General features: G+C 42.4%; 1 protein-coding gene across 1 annotated transcript in view; it reads right to left on the bottom strand.

The window, feature by feature from the left end:
* The window catches only part of Tnpo-SR (transportin 3), a 453809-nt gene that overhangs the window by 192031 nt on the left and 243199 nt on the right, over positions 1-18579 (bottom strand). Inside the window, exon 10 of the mRNA XM_080278214.1 lies at positions 12559-12763. Coding sequence (XP_080134340.1) covers positions 12559-12763 — 205 coding nt within the window. The remainder of the gene's footprint in view (positions 1-12558; positions 12764-18579) is intronic.

Raw genomic sequence — 18579 nt, 5'->3', positions numbered from 1 at the left:
AAACCTGACAAGCACAGGCGTAGGTGGAGACACTTCAGCAGTCCGGTGCACTAACCCTCACTGCCTCCCATATGCTACATTCTGCCTTCTTTATTGTATGAACAGTTGACTCATTCACCCCAAACATACGGTTCCAAGACAATTCACAGGCGTAGGTGGAGACATTTTAGCAGTCTGGAGCACTAGCCCTCACTGTCTCCCGTATGCTACGTTCTCCTTCTTTATTGTATGAACAGTTGACTCACCCCAAACATACGGTTCTGAGACAATTCACCATCAAGTCAATTCACCGTCAAAACATGGACAATTCCCCGTCATTCTATTAATATACTTACTATTGATTAATTAATACTTTAATAACTAATTTTCAGGGGGATTTTATAACTCATATAAGTAAAAAACTAGTGTACTGTACTTGATAAATAAACTGGTATGTAAATAAATGACGGGGAATCGTCCTGACAGAGAATTGTCACCGACATTCCTCCCTGAAGTTTGTCCAACACTTTAACTTTCTCTGTCAGCAACATCACTTTACATGTCAGTTTTGGTGTGTTACCACATGCATCACTAGCACTACGCTTAGGCCCCATGTTGACAGACAAGGCAAGCAATTACTGGAAGGCAGAAAAATAAGACACAAATAACGATTTGCAAGTCATGCATGGTTCGACCGTCGGATTCAAACTGACTGTGTGGTGCGTGGTAGACCGATCTCCCAGGCTCCCACACACACATACACACACACACACACATACATATATGTGTGCACATGGGCAGCAGGTAGGCATTTTTTATATTTTATTTATTTCTCTTGTATATTGAAATTACTTATTTGAATACTATAATTTTGTTTTAATTATTGTACGAAAAATTCGTGGATAACCGAAATCGTGTGAAAAAAGTTCGCGTGAATTAAGGGATAACCTGTATTAATTAATCAATAATAAGTATGTTTATAGAATGACGGGGAATCGTCCAGGGTGCGAATTGTCCTGATGGGGAATCGTCCATGTTTTGACGGTGAACTGATAGTGAATTGTCTCAGAATCACATGTTTGGGGTGAATGAGTAAACTCTTTGTACAATAAAGAAGGCAGAACATAGCACACGGGAGGCAGGTGAGGGCTAGTGCATCAGACTGTGCTAAAGTGTCTCCACCTATGCCTGTGAATTGTCTTGGAACCGTATGTCTGGAGTGAATGAGTCAACTTTTCGTACAATAAAGAAGGCAGAGAATGTAGCATACAGGAGGCAGTGAGAGCTAGTGCACCAGATTGATACGTGTCTCCACCTGCACCTGTGCTTCTCAGCTTTCAGTGGTGAATTTCATACATTTTTGTTGTTTTTCATACTTTATGCTATTTATTATTTTTTTTATTTTTATTTTTTTTAATGCGAGGAAGAAGGAACCAAAGGCCATGAGCCCAAAGTAACAGTTCCCTCCAAGAGAAAAACAAAATACAATAGAGAGCCAAATTCAAGATCCGATCATTTTGAGATGCCTGGACACACCGAGTTTGAAAGACTGGAGATCATAGGCAGCAGGAAATACAGACTGAGGGAGACAGTTCCAGAGTTGACCTGTTGCATAAATGAAAGACTGGGAGTAACGGTTAACTCTTCCATTAGAGAGTTGGACAGAAAAGGGATGAGAGTTTGCTGCCAGACGGGTTCTACGCGCCCGTTGTAGAGGTGGAGGAATGCAAGCAGACAGTTCAGAGGAGCAGTGACAATTAAAGTAGCGATACAAAAGAGATAAAGATGCAACTGTGCGGCGAAGAGACAGAGGTTGAAGGGAGTCAGTAAGAGGAGGAGAGTTAATGAGACGAAAAGCCTCTGACTCCACCCTGTTGGGAAGAGCTGTATGTGGGGAGCCTCCCCACACATGAGAGTTGTACTCCACACAGGGGCGGATAAAACCCCTGTATAGAGTCAACAATTGTGCAGGGGTAAAGAAAGAGCGGAGTCGGCTTAGCACACCCAAACTCTTGGAAGAAGATTTTACATGAGATGTAATATGATCTTTCCAAGATAAGTCCCGAATAAATGAAACCCCAAGCATGTTCAAGGATGATGCAGGATTAAGCTGAATATTATTAAACATTAGTGGGTATACCTGTTGAAGTTTTTGTCGGGTTGATAGGTGTAAGAATCGAGTCTTAGATGCATTTAAAACAACCATATTATTTTTACCCCAGTCAGAGATACGAGCCAAGTCAGACATTAGGTGTGCCATAGCCTCATCCCTTGTTTGTTGAAGTAACTGCTGAGATGGGCGTTGCAGGAACCGAATGGAAAGGTGAAGGGTGGAGTCATCAGCGAATGAGTGGATAGGGTTTGATGTACAGCTTAGAAGATCACTGATGAATAAAAGGAAGAGTTGGTGATAGGACAGAGCCCTGAGGAACACCACTGTTGATAGATCTAGGAGAAGAACGATGGCCGTCTACAACAGCGGCTATAGAACGACCAGAAAGGAAGCTCGCGATGAAGGCACAGATAGAAGGATAGAAACCATAAGAGGGCAGTTTGGAAATTAAAGATTTATGCCACACACGATCGAAAGCCTTTGAGATGTCAAGTGCAATGGCAAAACTTTCGCCAAAGTCCCGAAAGGAGGATGACCAGGAGTCTGAAAGGTAGGTGAGAAGATCGCCAGTGGAGCGTCCCCGACGGAATCCATACTGACGATCGGAAAGAAGGTTGTGATAGGAAAGATGCCTTAAAATTTTTCTATTGAGAACTGACTAGAAAACTTTTGAAATACAGGACGTTAAAGCAATTGGACGATAGTTGGAGGGTTGGGAGTGGTCACCCTTCTTTGGGACTGGCTGAATGAGGGCAAACTTCCAGCAAGAAGGAAAGGTACAAGTTGAGAGACAAAGGCAAAAGAGTTTGCCTAGGCAGGGTGTAAGCACAGAAGCACAGTTCTTGAGAACAACAGGAGGGACCCCATCAGACCCATATGCCTTGTTCGTACTGAGACCAGTGATGGCAGAATATACATCAGCTGAAGAAATTTTAATGTCAGCCATAAGGAAGTCAGAGGGGGGAAGTGATGGAGGAACAGCACTGGAATCGTCTAAGGTGGAACTGGAGGAGAAAGTCTGTGCGAAGAGATCTGCTTTATCAGTAGAAGAAATAGCTACAGAGCCATCAGAGTAGAAAAGAGGAGGGAAGGATGATGAGGTAAAGTTGTTAGAAATATTTTTGGCAAGGTGCCAGAAGGAGCGGGAAGAATTCGAGTTGGAGAGTTGAGAGCATTTAGTATGGATGAAATTATTTTTAGCAGAGTGAAAAACAGACTTAGCATGATTCCGGGCAGAAACAAGAAGATGATGTGATTCAAGGGTGGGTTGGCTCCGGTACCTTTTGTGGGCCCTCTCCTTTTTACGGACAGCATTAGAACAAGCGTGATTAAACCGAGGCTTTCTTGCGTTAGTCAAAGGATATGAGAAAGGAATGTATGTTTCCATGCTCGAGAGAATAACCTCCATAATGTGCAAGGCACACTCAGATGGCTCACGGCCATGGAAGCAATAATCATTCCAGGGAAAAACAAAGAAGTACTGTACTGCCTGAGGGCCTCCCAGTCCGCGGCTCCAAAATGCCACAGACGACGTTTCCCTGGAGGGTCCACAGGCTGTACCAGAGTGATAGGACAGGTTAAGGTGATAAGATTGTGATCGGAGGAGCCCAATGGAGAGAAAAGATTAACAGAGTAAGCAGAAGGATTAGTTGTGAGGAAGAGGTCAAGTATGTTGGAGCTCTCTCCAAGGCGGTCTGGGATACGGGTAGGGTGCTGTACAAGCTGCTCTAGGTCATTAAGGATAGAAAAGATGTAGGCTTGTTCACCAGGTGGATCAGTGAAAGGAGAGGAGAGCCAAAGGTGGTGGTGAACATTGAAATCTCCTAGAATGGAGATTTCAGAGAAAGGAGAAATGGATAGAATGTGTTCTATCGTAGAAGTAAGACAGTCGAAGAATTTTTGATGGTCAGTAGAATTAGGGGATAAGTAAACAGCACAGATATATTTAGTCAGAGAATGACAGGAAAGCCGAAGCCAGAGTGTAGAGAATTCAGAAGAATCGAGTTCAGGAACACGAGAGCTAAATAAGTCGTTGCGTATATATATACAACAGCCACCTCTGGCTTTGAAACGAGTATAGAGAAAGTAGGAGGATACAGAAAAGGGTTTGCTGTCAGTTGTCTCAGACAGCTGAGTCTCAGTTAGAAAAAGAAGGTGAGGTTCAGAGGAGGAGAGGTGGTGCTCAACAGAGCGAAAGTTAGAAGAAATGCCATGAATGTTGCAGAAATGAAGAAGAAGAGAGTCAGACAGTGGTTTCAGGCACCTCGAGTCGTCACCGGGAGAGGGGCGGATGTAGTGCATAAACAGGATTATTCAGATGTAATACACTTAATACACATGCGTAATTACGTGCACACATGGGCAGAACGTATACCTGAATTTACCACATATGCAAAGGGTCTGGGAACGTAACCCTCGCGTGAATTAAGGGATTACCTGTGTATATATATATATATATATATATATACAGTATATATATATACAGAAATCCCTATACAGTACATCCCCACAGTATGCGAGTTCCGAGTATGGAATCCCCCTTGTACGCGAGGTTTCTTAATTTTAGTGTATTTTATTATTAGTACGCGAACTGGACTCCACGTAAACGAGACGGGCAGCGAAGAGAGATCCAAATCCGGGATTACCCTGAGTATGCGACACTGCCCTCCCAAGAAGCGATAACGGTTACTTATACTCCACCCACCTTGTGACGTCGATGCTGCTCACTCGTCACGTGATGCCCATATGCGCTGCTTGGAGGGTGGTGAGGTGAGAGTCCCAGCAGAGGAAACACATGCACACAGAGGGTACAGTCACTGTTCCAGGTACATCCCCGTATACTCTGAGGCTTTTTTTTTTTTTGTGAGCCAGGATGTCTGCTCCCTCCTCCAGGAAGAAGAAGTGCATCACCCATGCCATGAAGATGCAAGTCATTAGGAAGGAGAATGGAAAGGGCAACACGGCCATTGGCAATGAACTAGGCTTGGCTGAATCGTCCGTGCCAACTATATGGGCTAACAGGGAGGCCATAAGGAAGACTGTGAAGACATATGGGACAGCGGCATTGGACAGGAAAGGCAGGCTGACCAACCAGGCTATAATTCTTATGGAGCAGTGCCTGGCTACATTTATCCTGAGGAAGGAGGAGGGAACTCCACTGAATGGGCACTACATCAGGGACCAGGCTAAGATTTTCTACAAAGCTGCAGCTCTGAAGCTTGCTGTAAAGAAACCATTTAAAGCCTCCGAGGGATGGCTATGCCACTTTCTATAGAGGAAGGAGCTACGTCACATTCGCCTCACAGGGAAGCGTCCATCAGCGGATGAAATGGCGGCCAGGGATTATCCAGTCATCCAAAAGGGGATAATCGATGAGGGCGGCTACAGCAGGGACCAAATTTATAACACTGATGAAACAGCCCTATACTCCAAGGCTATGCCGATGTGTACTTATATTAGTAAGCACCAGCGCCAGGCCCGCGGCTGAAAAATCGACAAGAGCAGGATAACAGTCATGTTCGCCGTGAACTTATCAGGCTCACACAAGATGCATCCTCTTGTGGTGCATACCGCAGCACACCCCAGATGTTGCAGGAATCTGCGCTGCATGGATGACAGCGGGGTATACTGGTACAGCAACTCCAATGGTTGGATGATGAGTAGCATCATTTCCAAGTGGCTGTTGCGGCATTTCATCCCTGATGCCAAGGCAAAATCCCAGGAACTTGGCATCCCCTTCAAGGTGCTTCTCATCCTTGACAATGCCCCAAGTCATCCAACCTGGCTAGCAGACCTCAGCAAGGAATGCAAGACCGTTTTTCTGCCCCCCAAGAACGACCTCTCATCCAACTGCTAGACCAGGAGTTGATTGCAACGGTCGAGCAGCTATACCACAAATGCCTCTAGGATCACCTCCGCAGCAAGAACGACAACTGTAAGGAACTGCAAGCAATTCTTGACCTGAACACAGTTGGGCGTGATGTCACGGATGCCAAGGATGGTTTGGACTCGCCACCCGCTTCATACTCACCACGCACACCACCTGCACAACCAACTTCAGCTCCTGAGAAGGCAATTATGGCTTTTTGGTGGTCATTCAACTTCAAGGATGCCATCACTCCCTTGTTGTCCTCTTGGGCAGATATAACCACTGCAACAATTAACCATGCTTGGTGCCTCCTCGTACTGCACCTGTGTGAAATCACACCGGGAAGCGGCTTTCAGTCCCTGGCCGCTGCCGAGGCAGCCACTCTCACAAGTGCACAAGCTGTGCCCGGGTTTCAGGCCGTCTCACTGGAGCAGATCAGGGGTTTACATTCAGCAGAAGCAGAGCAGGGTCCCCAGGAAATCGTGCAGTGAGTGGACGAGGCCGAAGCAGAGCAGGAGATAGCAGCAGCAAATCCAGCAATACCAGTGATGAAGAGTGAAGATTTATCCATGACGGAGATCAGCCAGGTACTGTGTGCCCTTGATAAATCCAAGGAAGAATTCAAGGACATCGAATGCTCTAAGTTGCAAGTGGAGGAGGGAATGTCTTCACTGGACAAAACCTTCCATTACTACACCGACAAGTACAACACGGAAGCAAACAGACGGAAGCAAACACTCATCACCTGTTTCCTTCGGCTTCAACAAAGTGAGGAATCACTCCCTTCAACATCAGAAGAGCCAAATCCTGAGGAGGATCAAGAGACTGATTTGATGTCTGAGGTGTCAGAAATAGACTTTGAAGGGTTTATGAATGAAGTGAGTGCATTAGCTAGTGAAAGTGTCGAAAGTGCTCGTGACGAAAGTGGTGAGGAAGGTGGTGTGGTGGGCGATGCAGGAGATGCACGCTAGGTGCCTCATTTTGCCTCGGATCCTCTTCTTACCTCCATCACGCCTGTTGTCCTCTTGGGTAAAGGTGAGCAGCCATATACTTGTTGGTTTAGTTAAGTCATATCCTTGTTGATTTACCTAGTAAAGCCATAATCTCTTTGGTTTACTTTATCTTAGGTAATATGTCTTAGATAGTTCCCCTGTATAGTACAATACTTAGGTCTGAAAGGTGTCTCAATGGTTGCCCACGAAGGGGGGGTGCCACCCATATGTAATTTTTCCCATTAGTTTATGTATTCACAGTACGCGAATTCCTAGTACGCGACGTCCTCTGCCGCTAATATACTCGCGTACTAGAGGGATGTACTGTACTATCTGGATGCCCACTTTCCAGACACCCCACTTACCAGACATTGTGCCAAACAGTTGTTTACACCATGGCCCCTTCACCCCTTCCTTCCTCCCCCTCCCCCCTCCCCTGTCAGGGTTGCCATTTGGTATTTTTCATTACCAAATGTGGACCAATTTGGTGATGAAAATTTCGTTTAGTAATGAATCAGATTAATGCATTACCAAATGGATTTCTAACATGTATGAGGATACACAGGATGGAGATGGTGGATTGTCTGCTGTCTCTGATTGATCAGCTAGCCTAAACAGCGTGAAAAAGGAGAGTGATTACATGTATTTCCACTTGTATATATAATTAGTGGTAATGAAAAATTAAATATGGTAATGAAAACTAAGGTGTGGTAATGTGGCCGAGCTCCGATCCAGCAACCCTGCTCCTCCCTCACCACCAGTTACTGCTTAACTGCAATCACGAGTAGATGCTTATCACAATGGATGGTGCACGTGCTTGTTTTTTGTGAATAAACAGTGAATAGACCATACGGGAATTTGCAGTCTTGTGCAGGGTTAAGAAATTAGAATTTAGAGTGCAAAGGATTAACTGTGGAGTGCAAACTGGCAGTTGAAACTGGCGTGGTGCAATTAACAATGTCCAGTGTTAAACAATTATAACTCACAGTGCAAAGAATTACTGTAAGTGCAGCACAACACTGGATTACTGTATGTGCTTCACGAGCATTTTCACCACTGCCAAAGCCTTAGAGAAGGTGGACACAGATGCGCTGTAAGTACCCTGGCTGAGGTACAGTCACTTCTGATTCCTCATTCTTTGGTTCCTTATCATTTATTTAATGCTTTATGTCCATTATTAGTGTGAATAGGGTCTTAAATAGGTTTAAATAGGTGCTATGCATGTCTGGTAGGGAGTTATTTAGGTGGCTCTCAAAGTTAGGCTGGGTTAGGGTCCTTAAGTACCAGTCCAGGAGCCAAGTGCCCACTTTCCGGACAGGACTACTTTCCAGACATGCCTTTGGCTCTGTTACATCGGATAGTGGAGGGATTACTGTATATATATATATATATATATATATATATATATATATATATTTATATATATATATATATATATATATATATATATATATATATATATATATATATATATATATATATATATATATATATATATATATATATATATATATATATATATATATATATATATATATATATATATATATATATATATATATATATACAGTATATATATATATATACAGTATATATATATATATATATATATATATATATATATATATATATATATATATATATATATATATATATATATATATATATATATATATATATATATATATATATATATATATATATATATATATATATATATATATATATATATATATATATATATATATATATATATATATATATATATATATACAGTATATATATATATATACAGTATATATATATATATATATATATATATATATATACAGTATATATATATATATATATATATATATATATATATATAGTCACCACACACAACACGCGATCAGAGAGCACATTTTTTTTTTTTTTTTTTTTTTATTTTTTTTTGAGTCCAAGATATGGTCAAAACACGATTCTGACAAATATTATGCTGGTGGAGAAATTGCCCATTTCTTAAAAGAACTTACAATGCTGCTACGATAGTGAAAACGCAGCCTGAGGCCAAAAAGTATGGAATATTTAGTCATTACGCAAGACAACTGGTCAAAACACAGTAAAAAACAGACAAAGCGCGGGTAGATTTAGTCAAAGCTCGAGTTGCATTTTCCTGTCACGTATGCATGTCACATGTCTGTGTGCTGGGTGTTGTCACGGTCTACTGAGCATTCCCGGGCCACTCCAGTCAACCCTCTCCCCACGTTCTGCTGCTACTCGTGCTGTGTCTTAATTCTGCTCTCTCTCTCTCTCTCTTTTTTTTTTTTTGCCACGACCCAGCCTGACAATGCCGCCTCACCGTGACCCAGCAAGACGGCGGAAGAGTTTAACCCAGGTGCAGAAGCTTGATGTGATCAAGCAGAAGGAGAGAGGAGAGTGTAACTGTGCCATCGCCCAAGCTTTCCAGGTCAACTAGTCAACTATTCGTACGATCCTGGCCAAGAAGAACGTCATATTGAAGACAGTGAGAGCCTACGGGGGATCAGCCCTGGACAAGAGATTTCAAGTGTTTGACCCAGTGCTTGTTATGATGGAAAGGCACTTGGTCATGTACTGCAACCGACGGGAGAGGGAAGGAGTTTCAATCGACTCAATAAATTTACAAAGGACAGCCCGCCACCTGTATTTTGTTGCTTGCTGTAAGCTCTCACAACCCCCTGGCAGATTTAAGGCATCGAGTGGTTGGTTTGCCAATTTCCAGAAGAGGAAAGCTTTGAGAAAAGTGCAGGTGACAGGAGAACAAGCGTCAGCAGATGCCAGAGCAGCAGAGACGTTCGTCGATGTATTGAAGGGAATAATCAGGGATGGAGGCTACACTTCAGAGCAAATTTACAACACAGATGAGACAGGTCTGCACTACAAAAGAATGCCAAGGACAACGTACATCACAAAACAACACAGGCAAGGCAGGGGAAGGAAAGCTGATAAGATAGGCAGCACTCTTCTTTTGTCATGCAATGTTGCAGGCCACAAAATGAGGCTGTTAATTGTAAGCAAAGTGAAAAAAACAAGGTGCTTTAAGCATCTAAAAGACATAAATGACTTGGGGGAAAAGTCAAGAACAGGGTGGATGACAAGGGATATATTAAACAGGTGGTTCAAAAAATATTTTATTATCGATGCAAAGAGAAGGTGTGATAAGTTAGGTATTTCCTTTAAAATTCTGTTGGTGTTAGACAACACACCAGGGCACCCAGCCTACTTCGAGGGTTTGGATGAAAATGTTAAGGTAGTGTTTTTGCCAGCCAATACTACTTCCCTCCTCCACCTGTTAGACCAGGAAGTTATTGCTTCTTTAAAATACCATTATGAGACAATTTTGTTTGAGTACTTAACCCCTTAACTGCAGGTGTCATTCCAGAATGACATTGCAAAAACTGGACCAAACCGCAGGGGTCATTCTGAAATGTTTGTGAATATTTTGAATACTGCGCGTTTTTTCTGCGCGCATATTGTTTCAAGGGAGAGTAGCTATTAAGTTCTTTCACTCCAGCCGACCCCAAACTCCCTCCTCCCACCCCCCAGGCCCCCCCCACCCCTGCCCAAAAACGCATCAGTATCTGTCCAGCTTTGTGAGTGACAATGGCGCTGATGTGGCAGTGAAGTGCAGGCAATTACAGTGCCTTTTACCTGCCTCAGTGAACACAGAGTGGGTGTTTATCGTATGTGCAGTGTTCATGTATGTTTGTAGTATTATTATTAGAGTGTGTTTCGCATTTGGTAATGGTGTGTTGGACGAAAAATTGTGATTTTAGATCCCTCATTTCTAATGGCACTGCCCGTCCAGTGAAAGTAACGAAGTCATGAAACCTACATCACTGCAAACCTGAAGGTTAGTACTTTCTAATGGTACGTAGACAGAATGTTTCATACTGTACTCTACTGTATTTTCCATACTATACTTACCTCAAACACCTCATTTCACTCTTTTATGTCCCTTATTGGTGTGAATATGCTGTGTCTTAGGTGCTATGCATGTGCAATAGGAAGGTGTTTTTCTGAGTTAGGCTAGGTTAGGGTCCATAACTACCAGTCCAGGAGCCAGGGACTTGTAAGTACCCAGAATGTTGAATATTGTAGGAACCTACCTCAAAAACCTCATTTTATGCTTCTTTTCCATTTACTTCAGTCTTTTATGTCCCTTATTGGTGTGATTTGGGTCTTAAATAGGTGCTATGCAGGTCCGGAGGGAGTTGTATAGGTGTTTTTCTGAGTCAGGGTCCATAAGTACAAGTCCATAAGCTGGGGCCCAATATCCGGACAGGACCACTATCCGGACCTGCCTATGGCTCTATTACGTCGGATATTGGAGGGATTACTGTATATATATAACTAAGCAGTATCTGCTAAAAATAATTTTAAAAAATCACCTGTATCATGTCAGTATAGTACAGTACTGTTGGTACAAATAATTAGTTTATACAGACGTCAAGTACCAAAACAGGCCAAGAGGTATGTGATGAGGTGATCTGAACATGGGATTATAACAGTAAAAAGTTGTTAAGTTAATAATATTAGCTTGACAACTTTACACCCTACATATTATGTAGGGTAAGAATGAAGATTAACAGTGAGGTGAAAAGACAGTATAAGAATGATGAGGGAAACAGCCAGCTTCCAGCTGTGATGAGTTCAGGAGCTTTGTTGCAATCAGCTAGGATGACTACTAGAAAGAACTGTAAGTACAGGCTATTCTGGCAGGAAAGTGAAGACAGATATGGTGGTGTGAGTGTGCTGGGTGAGGAAAAATGTGTTGAATATGTCACAAATGTAAAGTGAATAAATAAAAGAATTACAGCAGTGAAAATATTGTTTGGTAAACTCAAGATTTTAGTTATATTGGCATATGTGCCACAGGCTGGTTTGGATGAAGAAAATGATAGATTCTAGGATGACAATGCAAGTGGTTGGTGGTATGGGGGATACTGAGACTGTTGTTTTGAGTGGAGATTTAAATGGTCATGTGGGTGAAGCAGCTCAAAGATATGAAGGGGTGCATGGGAGATGGATATATTGTACAAGGAATGCAGAAAGGGAAAGGATACTAGAATTTGGGAAGGCAATGAACATAACTGTGTGCAACACATATTTTAGGAAGAGAGCGAGTAGGCTGAGTACACATAAAATCTAGGGGTATAAGCAGCCAGATTAACTATTTCCTGGTCAGGAGGTCTGATAGGAGGTTGGAAGGATGTTAAAGTTATAGCAAGCGCAGCAACACAAATTACTGATATGTGACATGGTGCTGAAAGAGTGGGTGGTGACAAAGAGAACCTATGCTCCCAGGAGGAAAATAAGGAAGTTGGGAAACCAATCTTCCAATTAACCCCTAAGCAGCAGCAATGGACTAAAATACACTACTCTGGGTAAAGCTAAAGAGAGTTAGTATCCATATAGAAACCTCCAACCATTCAAAACATGAAAAGTTTCTCAGTCCCTAAACACAGATAAATTTGTTCACTCTACTTTGGATAATACTATACAATTTTACTCATCACATGAAAATCTCCTATCAAGGGGTTCAGCACTTCTGGCAAGGAATAATGAGAGATAAGACACAATACCTTAGCAGCAACAGTGGCAAGGTGTTTATTGTGGAGTCGCTTGGTGAGGAACTGCAGGACATGGGGGAGGAGGGCGGGATGTGATGCAACCCACTCATTGAGCTCCCCCAGTAGCTGTACCGATGTAAATGCCACTTGGAGGTGCACTTCATCAGGCTGCCCCAAAACACCCTCCAGGATTGGTGGTACTACCTCATTCTCCTCTCTAAAAGGAAGAGAATAGGGAAATTGCAAGACATAGTTTTTGCTCTTGAATGAATTAAGCCTTCATGCAGAGGGTGAGAAATGTGAATGTTGTGAGTTCGGTTGGGAAAGGCTGACCAAAAAAGAGCATAAACTCAGAGAAAGGGATTGAACAGGGAGGCTGCCAGAGATCAAGCAGTGTAGAATGCTGATATCAGAAAACCAAGGTCAAGGCATGCAAGAATGTTGGACTCATTATAAACAACATGATACAATCCTGATACAGTATTTATCGTAAGTATAATCGAGAGTTTTTGATTGGTGATATGAATGGTAAAGTTGGGAATGTGAAGGTGGATGGAACAGTTGGTGAGTGGGGTGTGCCTGCCGAGACAGATGAGAATGGGAGTGCGTTAGTGGACATTTGTGCTGGGAGGGGGTTGGTGACAGCCAATACCCTCTTCAGGCATAAAATGATCCACAGGTATACATGGCGAGTGATGAGAAGGGTGGGTGGTGAACTGAATAAAAGGAAGGCAATGATTGATTATGTGTGTGTGGATGAAAGGATGCGAAGATGTGTAATGGATGCAAGAGTTTATAGAGGACGGGGGAGTGGACTTTCTGACCACTACTTGGTGGTGGCCAGAATTAGATTTCAAGTAAGATGGAGGAATAGAAGAAAGGAAAGACGAGAGGAAGGAGTAGTGGCAAGGAGAGTGGAAAGGTTAGAAGAGGATGAGAAAAAGGCAGAGTACTGTATAAGAGAGAAGTGGAGGAACGATTGGGCAAATATGAATTGGAGCAAATGGGAGATGTGGAAGGTGTGTGTAGGATATTTACAGAAGAAATATGTGCAGCATGTGATGTGGTGTGTGGAAGGAAGAGAAGACGGAGGGGGGTGCAAGGAACAGCGTGGTGGACTGAAGAGGTGAAACAAGCTGTGGCACAAAAGAAGAAAGCATACAATGAATGGATGAGAAATAGGGGCGTGGAAGAAGTTGAGAGGCAGAAGAGAGAGTTACATGTAGAAAGAAAGAGAGAGGTGAAAAGATTAGTAAGAGAAAGTAAGAAGAGAGTGGATGAGGAATTTGGAAGGAATTTGAGTGTAAAGTGGAGGGACTGTACGAAAATGTTCTGGAAAAAGGTGAAAAGAGTAAGACAGGGTGGAAGTGAAGTTAGCAGGGGAGTGAAAGATAAAAATGGTAGATTACTAGTGGAGAAGGGAAAAAAGTGAGCAGATGGAGAGAACACTTTAAGGAATTGTTGAACGTAGAGGATGGAAGTAATGCGAGTATAAGTGGCCGGGGAATGGCTGGGAGAAGGAGGGAGGTGAGAAGACACGAAGAAATCATTAGGATAGAGGTTGTGGAAGCAATGAAGAAAGTTAAATCGGGGAAAGCCCCAGGAATTGATTGAGTGTGTGGTGAAATGCTGAAGCATGGGGGAGAGATAGTAGTAGAATGGATGTAGAAGATGTGCAGATTGGCCTGGGAGGAAGGTAAAGTCCGGGAGGATTGGAAGTCAGGTATAATTATTCCCTTGTACAAAGGAAAAGGGGAAAAAGAAGTGTGTGGTAATCATAGGGGCATTTGTCTTCTTAGTATAATTGGAAAAGTGTATGGTAGGATACTTATTGACAGAGTTAGAGAAAGAACAGAGAAATTAGTTGGAGAAGAACAGGGAGGCTTTAGGAAGGGAAGAGGTTGTGTAGATCAGATATTCATTCTTAGATCTTAAGTGGAAAAGTTTCTAGAGAAGGGAAAGAAGTAATATGCGGCTTTCATGGATTTGGAGAAAGAATATGACAGGGTGGATAGACAAGGATTGTGGAAAGTGTTAAGAATATATGGAGTAGATGGGAAGTTGTTGAATGCTGTGAAGAGTATGTACGATGGTGCGAAGACTGCTGTGCGTGTGGATGATGAACTAAGTGAATTTTTCTCTTTGAAAGTTGGGTTGAAACAGGGATGTGTCATGTCTCCATGGTTGTTCAATCTGTACATGGATGGGGTAATAAAAGAGGTACAAGGTAGGATAGTGGATGTTGGAGTGGCCATGGTGAGAGAGGATAGTGTTTGGAAACTCCCTGTACTGTTGTTTGCAGATGATACTGTGTTGTTGAGTGAAGACGAAGGGGAGCTGCAAGGCTTGGTGGATGAGTTTGGGAGAGTGTGTAAGAAACGGAATCTAAAGGTGAATGTAGGGAAGAGTAAAGTGATGGTCTTTGAGAGAGGTGAAGTTAGTGAATGTACAGCAAGGTTGGATGGTGAGGAATTGGAAACTGTGAGTACATTTAAGTACTTGGGTAGTGTGATGAGTAAGGATGGAGGTTTGGAGGGTGAAGTGCTTGAAAAGGTACAGCAGGGAAGAAAGGTTGCTGGTTCTTTGAAAGCAGTGATAAGAAACAGGGAAGTAAGCATGGAAGTGAAAAAGTTACTACATGACAGTATTGTGATACCAACTCTAACGTATGGAAGTGAAGCTTGGACGTTGTTGGAAGGACACAAGTCAAGAGTGAAAGCAGTGGAAATGAGTTATTTAAGTGGAGCCTGTGGAGTCACATGGTGAGATAGGCTGACAAATGAGAATATAAAGGAGCGTTGTGGTGTTGATGTGGATGTGATAGGAAGCGTTATGAGGAACACACTGAGGTGGTTTGGCCATGTGGAGAGGATGGAGGGTGAAAGACTGATGAAGAGAGTGCATGTGAGTGAGGTGGAGGGGGGAAGAGGGAGGGGGAGGCCGAGGATGAGATGGAGGGATGGGGTGGAGAGGTATATGAGAGAGGGGGGTGTGAGTTGGGAGCAGGGCAGTGAAATGGCGGGGGACAGGGCGACTTGGAGGCGATTTGTTTCTGGCCACCCCAAACGGGATTGAGGCGTCTGGCAATAGATAGATAGATAATCGAGGGTCCACGAGGAATGGTGGTACTAGCTTCTTCTCCCTAGGGGAGGCATATGATAGGGTTACTGCTGCTGGAATCATTATGTTCACATACTGAAATTGTATTTGTTGTGAGGAAACTTGTGGGTTCGGATCAGGCAACAACCATTCAATCCATTTGACTAAGTCAGCATTACAGGTGGTAGATTGTGACAACCATTATCCACTCACTTGTTGTTGTGCTGCCTGCTTCTTCCTTTACCTTTATCTTTCTTTTTCTGTCTCTACCCTTCTTTCTTCCTGCTTCTCCCATCCTTCCTGTCACTTTTAATTACTCTTCTTTCCACTTCACATAGCTCTACATTGTGACAAACCTAATGATTCCTGTAACTCAAGAAACCATTTACAATGATGGGTGGTAAGAATATAACCAAATAACAGGGCTATGTGGAACCTACTATAATGCCCGCGTCAGCTGGGTGGTGGATGCAAATGCAGAATCCATCCACGAACCAAACCTCCACACTCTTCCCTACACCTCACTGTGATGAGGCACTGTATACCACACAAGAACATCGTGTCACTGCATTCGACAGTTCTGAAGAAGCATTTGCCTGCCTGTGGTTGACGGGTCTGCCTGGCCACAGACTGGGATTACGCAACAACAACAAATCATGCATTACACTCTTTGTTTTCCTTATTACACTTCTATCACCTACAATTCTCTCAGTCTTTGTAATCACATGCTTTATTTAATTCACACCACTTATCATTAGTAGGTCAAATACCCTCTCCTACCTGACCTGATCCTTGTAACGAACTAATGAGTAGCGCTGTCACTGACGTCCAATTTCTCAATTCAGTACAGTAGTTGGCAAAAACTCTGTCCATACTTTGATTTTGTTGAATATTCAACATTGTTTTAATTTTTAAATGGGTGGCTATTTTCAGTAATTAAGGACTAATATACAAGAAGGTTTTTAGCCTATTATATGTTGCAGGTGACAGAAACTATCTAAGACTGCTTATGTGACTGTTTTGCTGCAGCTGACGTCAACACTCTTGCAGTAATCTGCCTTGTATTCGTGTAAGGGTAGAAAATTCTGACAAAGTATGAGCTGCAATGTTAAGTTTAACTATTTTCTCATATAGTGATGCAATGTAGATTACACTGAGTAGTACAAATTCAACTTTCACTTGTGTCGGCACACAGAAATACTTTATGTTTTGCAACACTTCACACTAAAACAAGCCAGTCACATGTTCAATTACCAAATGGAGAGGACAACAAGGGCTGTGGAAAGCATGGAACATGCCTGTAATGATAAACAATAAAAATCATGAAATATGAATTTTCAGGCAGATGTTTTAGCATTTTCTTCACTTTACATTTTGGGAAATAATAATACTGTTTCAAGAAATGATATTACTAGCAGTCACCACAACACTGTTCCCCTTGTAAATTTCTTTGTATTCAAAGTAATTAAACCAAGGCCTGTTGGGATAATTGGGATTTCTGGTGGCCTCTGCTTGATGTCGACATTTTGTATCATCAGAAATGAGTCATAACTCGGGAACTGGTGGCACAACTGGACTGGAAATTGTTTTACTCTTCAAGTTAGAGCATTTTAACAGTAACTTGCTCTAATAAAAATCTGTTACATGCGCCGTTTTCACTGTTATGGTAACAAACAAACATACAGAAATCGGATCTCTATACTACAGTAAAACCTCACTATATTGGACTAATTGGGGCCGAAGCCAGTCCGAAAAATGCGAAAGTCCGATAAAAACGACATCAGGACTCCCCCCTGGACTTCCTCCTCCTTTTGTTATGCACAGAGGCTTGCTTGTCATTCATGCATTTATTCTCTCCCCGCACTGGGCACTTCTATTTTACTTCACCTATTTTTGTCTTCGTCGTCACCTTCCCATTCACTTCTATCTTCACTTTCAGTTCACTATGACATTCACATTCACTTTCATATTCTCTTCCATGCTCATTTCACATTCACATTCATCTTCACTCACCTTTATTATTACTCATTTTGAATTTCCCTTTTACCTTCACTTGCAACCTTACTTTCTCATTTTCATATTTACCTTTACAATTATTCACTCACCTTCACTTTAGCCCTCCCTTCCTTTACTATCACATTCACCTCTACCTTCATTCACACCTTCACCTTCACTTTCACTTTGTTTCATCTTCATTTTCAACCTTTCTTTCACCTTCATCTTCACTTTTACATTCATTTTCACCTTCACTTTCACCTTCATTTTCTCCTTGGCCTTTACTTTCACCATCTTCACTTTTACATTCATTTTCACCTTCACTTTCACCCTCATTTTCACCATGTTCACCCTCACTTTCACCTTTCACCTTCACTTTCACCTTCACATTCACTTTCACCTTCACTTTTACTTTCATCTTCACTCTCACCCTCACTTTCACTTTTGACTTCGCTTTCACCTTCACTTTTACTTTTGCCTTCACTTTCATTTTCACCTTCACTTTTGCTTTCACTTTCACACTACCTTTACTTTCACCTTCACAATGCCTTCACTAACCTTCACTTTTTCATTCACTTTCACCTCTCTCTCTAAGAGACAGACAGAAGGGGAGGAAATATAGAAGGAGAGAGAGAGGAGGGACCAAGGTTATGCCTATCTCCCTCATCTGTTTATGCCAAGGGGACGCCACTTGTCATTTCTGTATTTATTCTCTCTCTCTCACCGGAGAGGGACGGGAAGGAAGGGAAAGTATGAAGGAGCAGAGAGAGAGGAGGGACCGATGTTATGGTATCTCCTCCATTTGTCTGTTTATTCGTTTATTCCAAGAGAGGACTGCTTTTGGCTTTATTGGACTTTTCCTGACACACAAGAATTTAGTCCACTTGGCTCCTTGAGTTCGATAAATGCGAATTCCGCTATACTGAAGTCCGTTATATC

The sequence above is a fragment of the Coenobita brevimanus genome, chromosome 72 (assembly GCF_032717465.1).
Source record: "Coenobita brevimanus isolate Jiangsu-jjx chromosome 72, ASM3271746v2, whole genome shotgun sequence".
Taxonomy (NCBI): Eukaryota; Metazoa; Arthropoda; class Malacostraca; order Decapoda; family Coenobitidae; genus Coenobita; species Coenobita brevimanus.
Note: the sequence above shows the minus strand (reverse complement) of the source record. Positions and strands in the feature narration are given on the sequence as shown.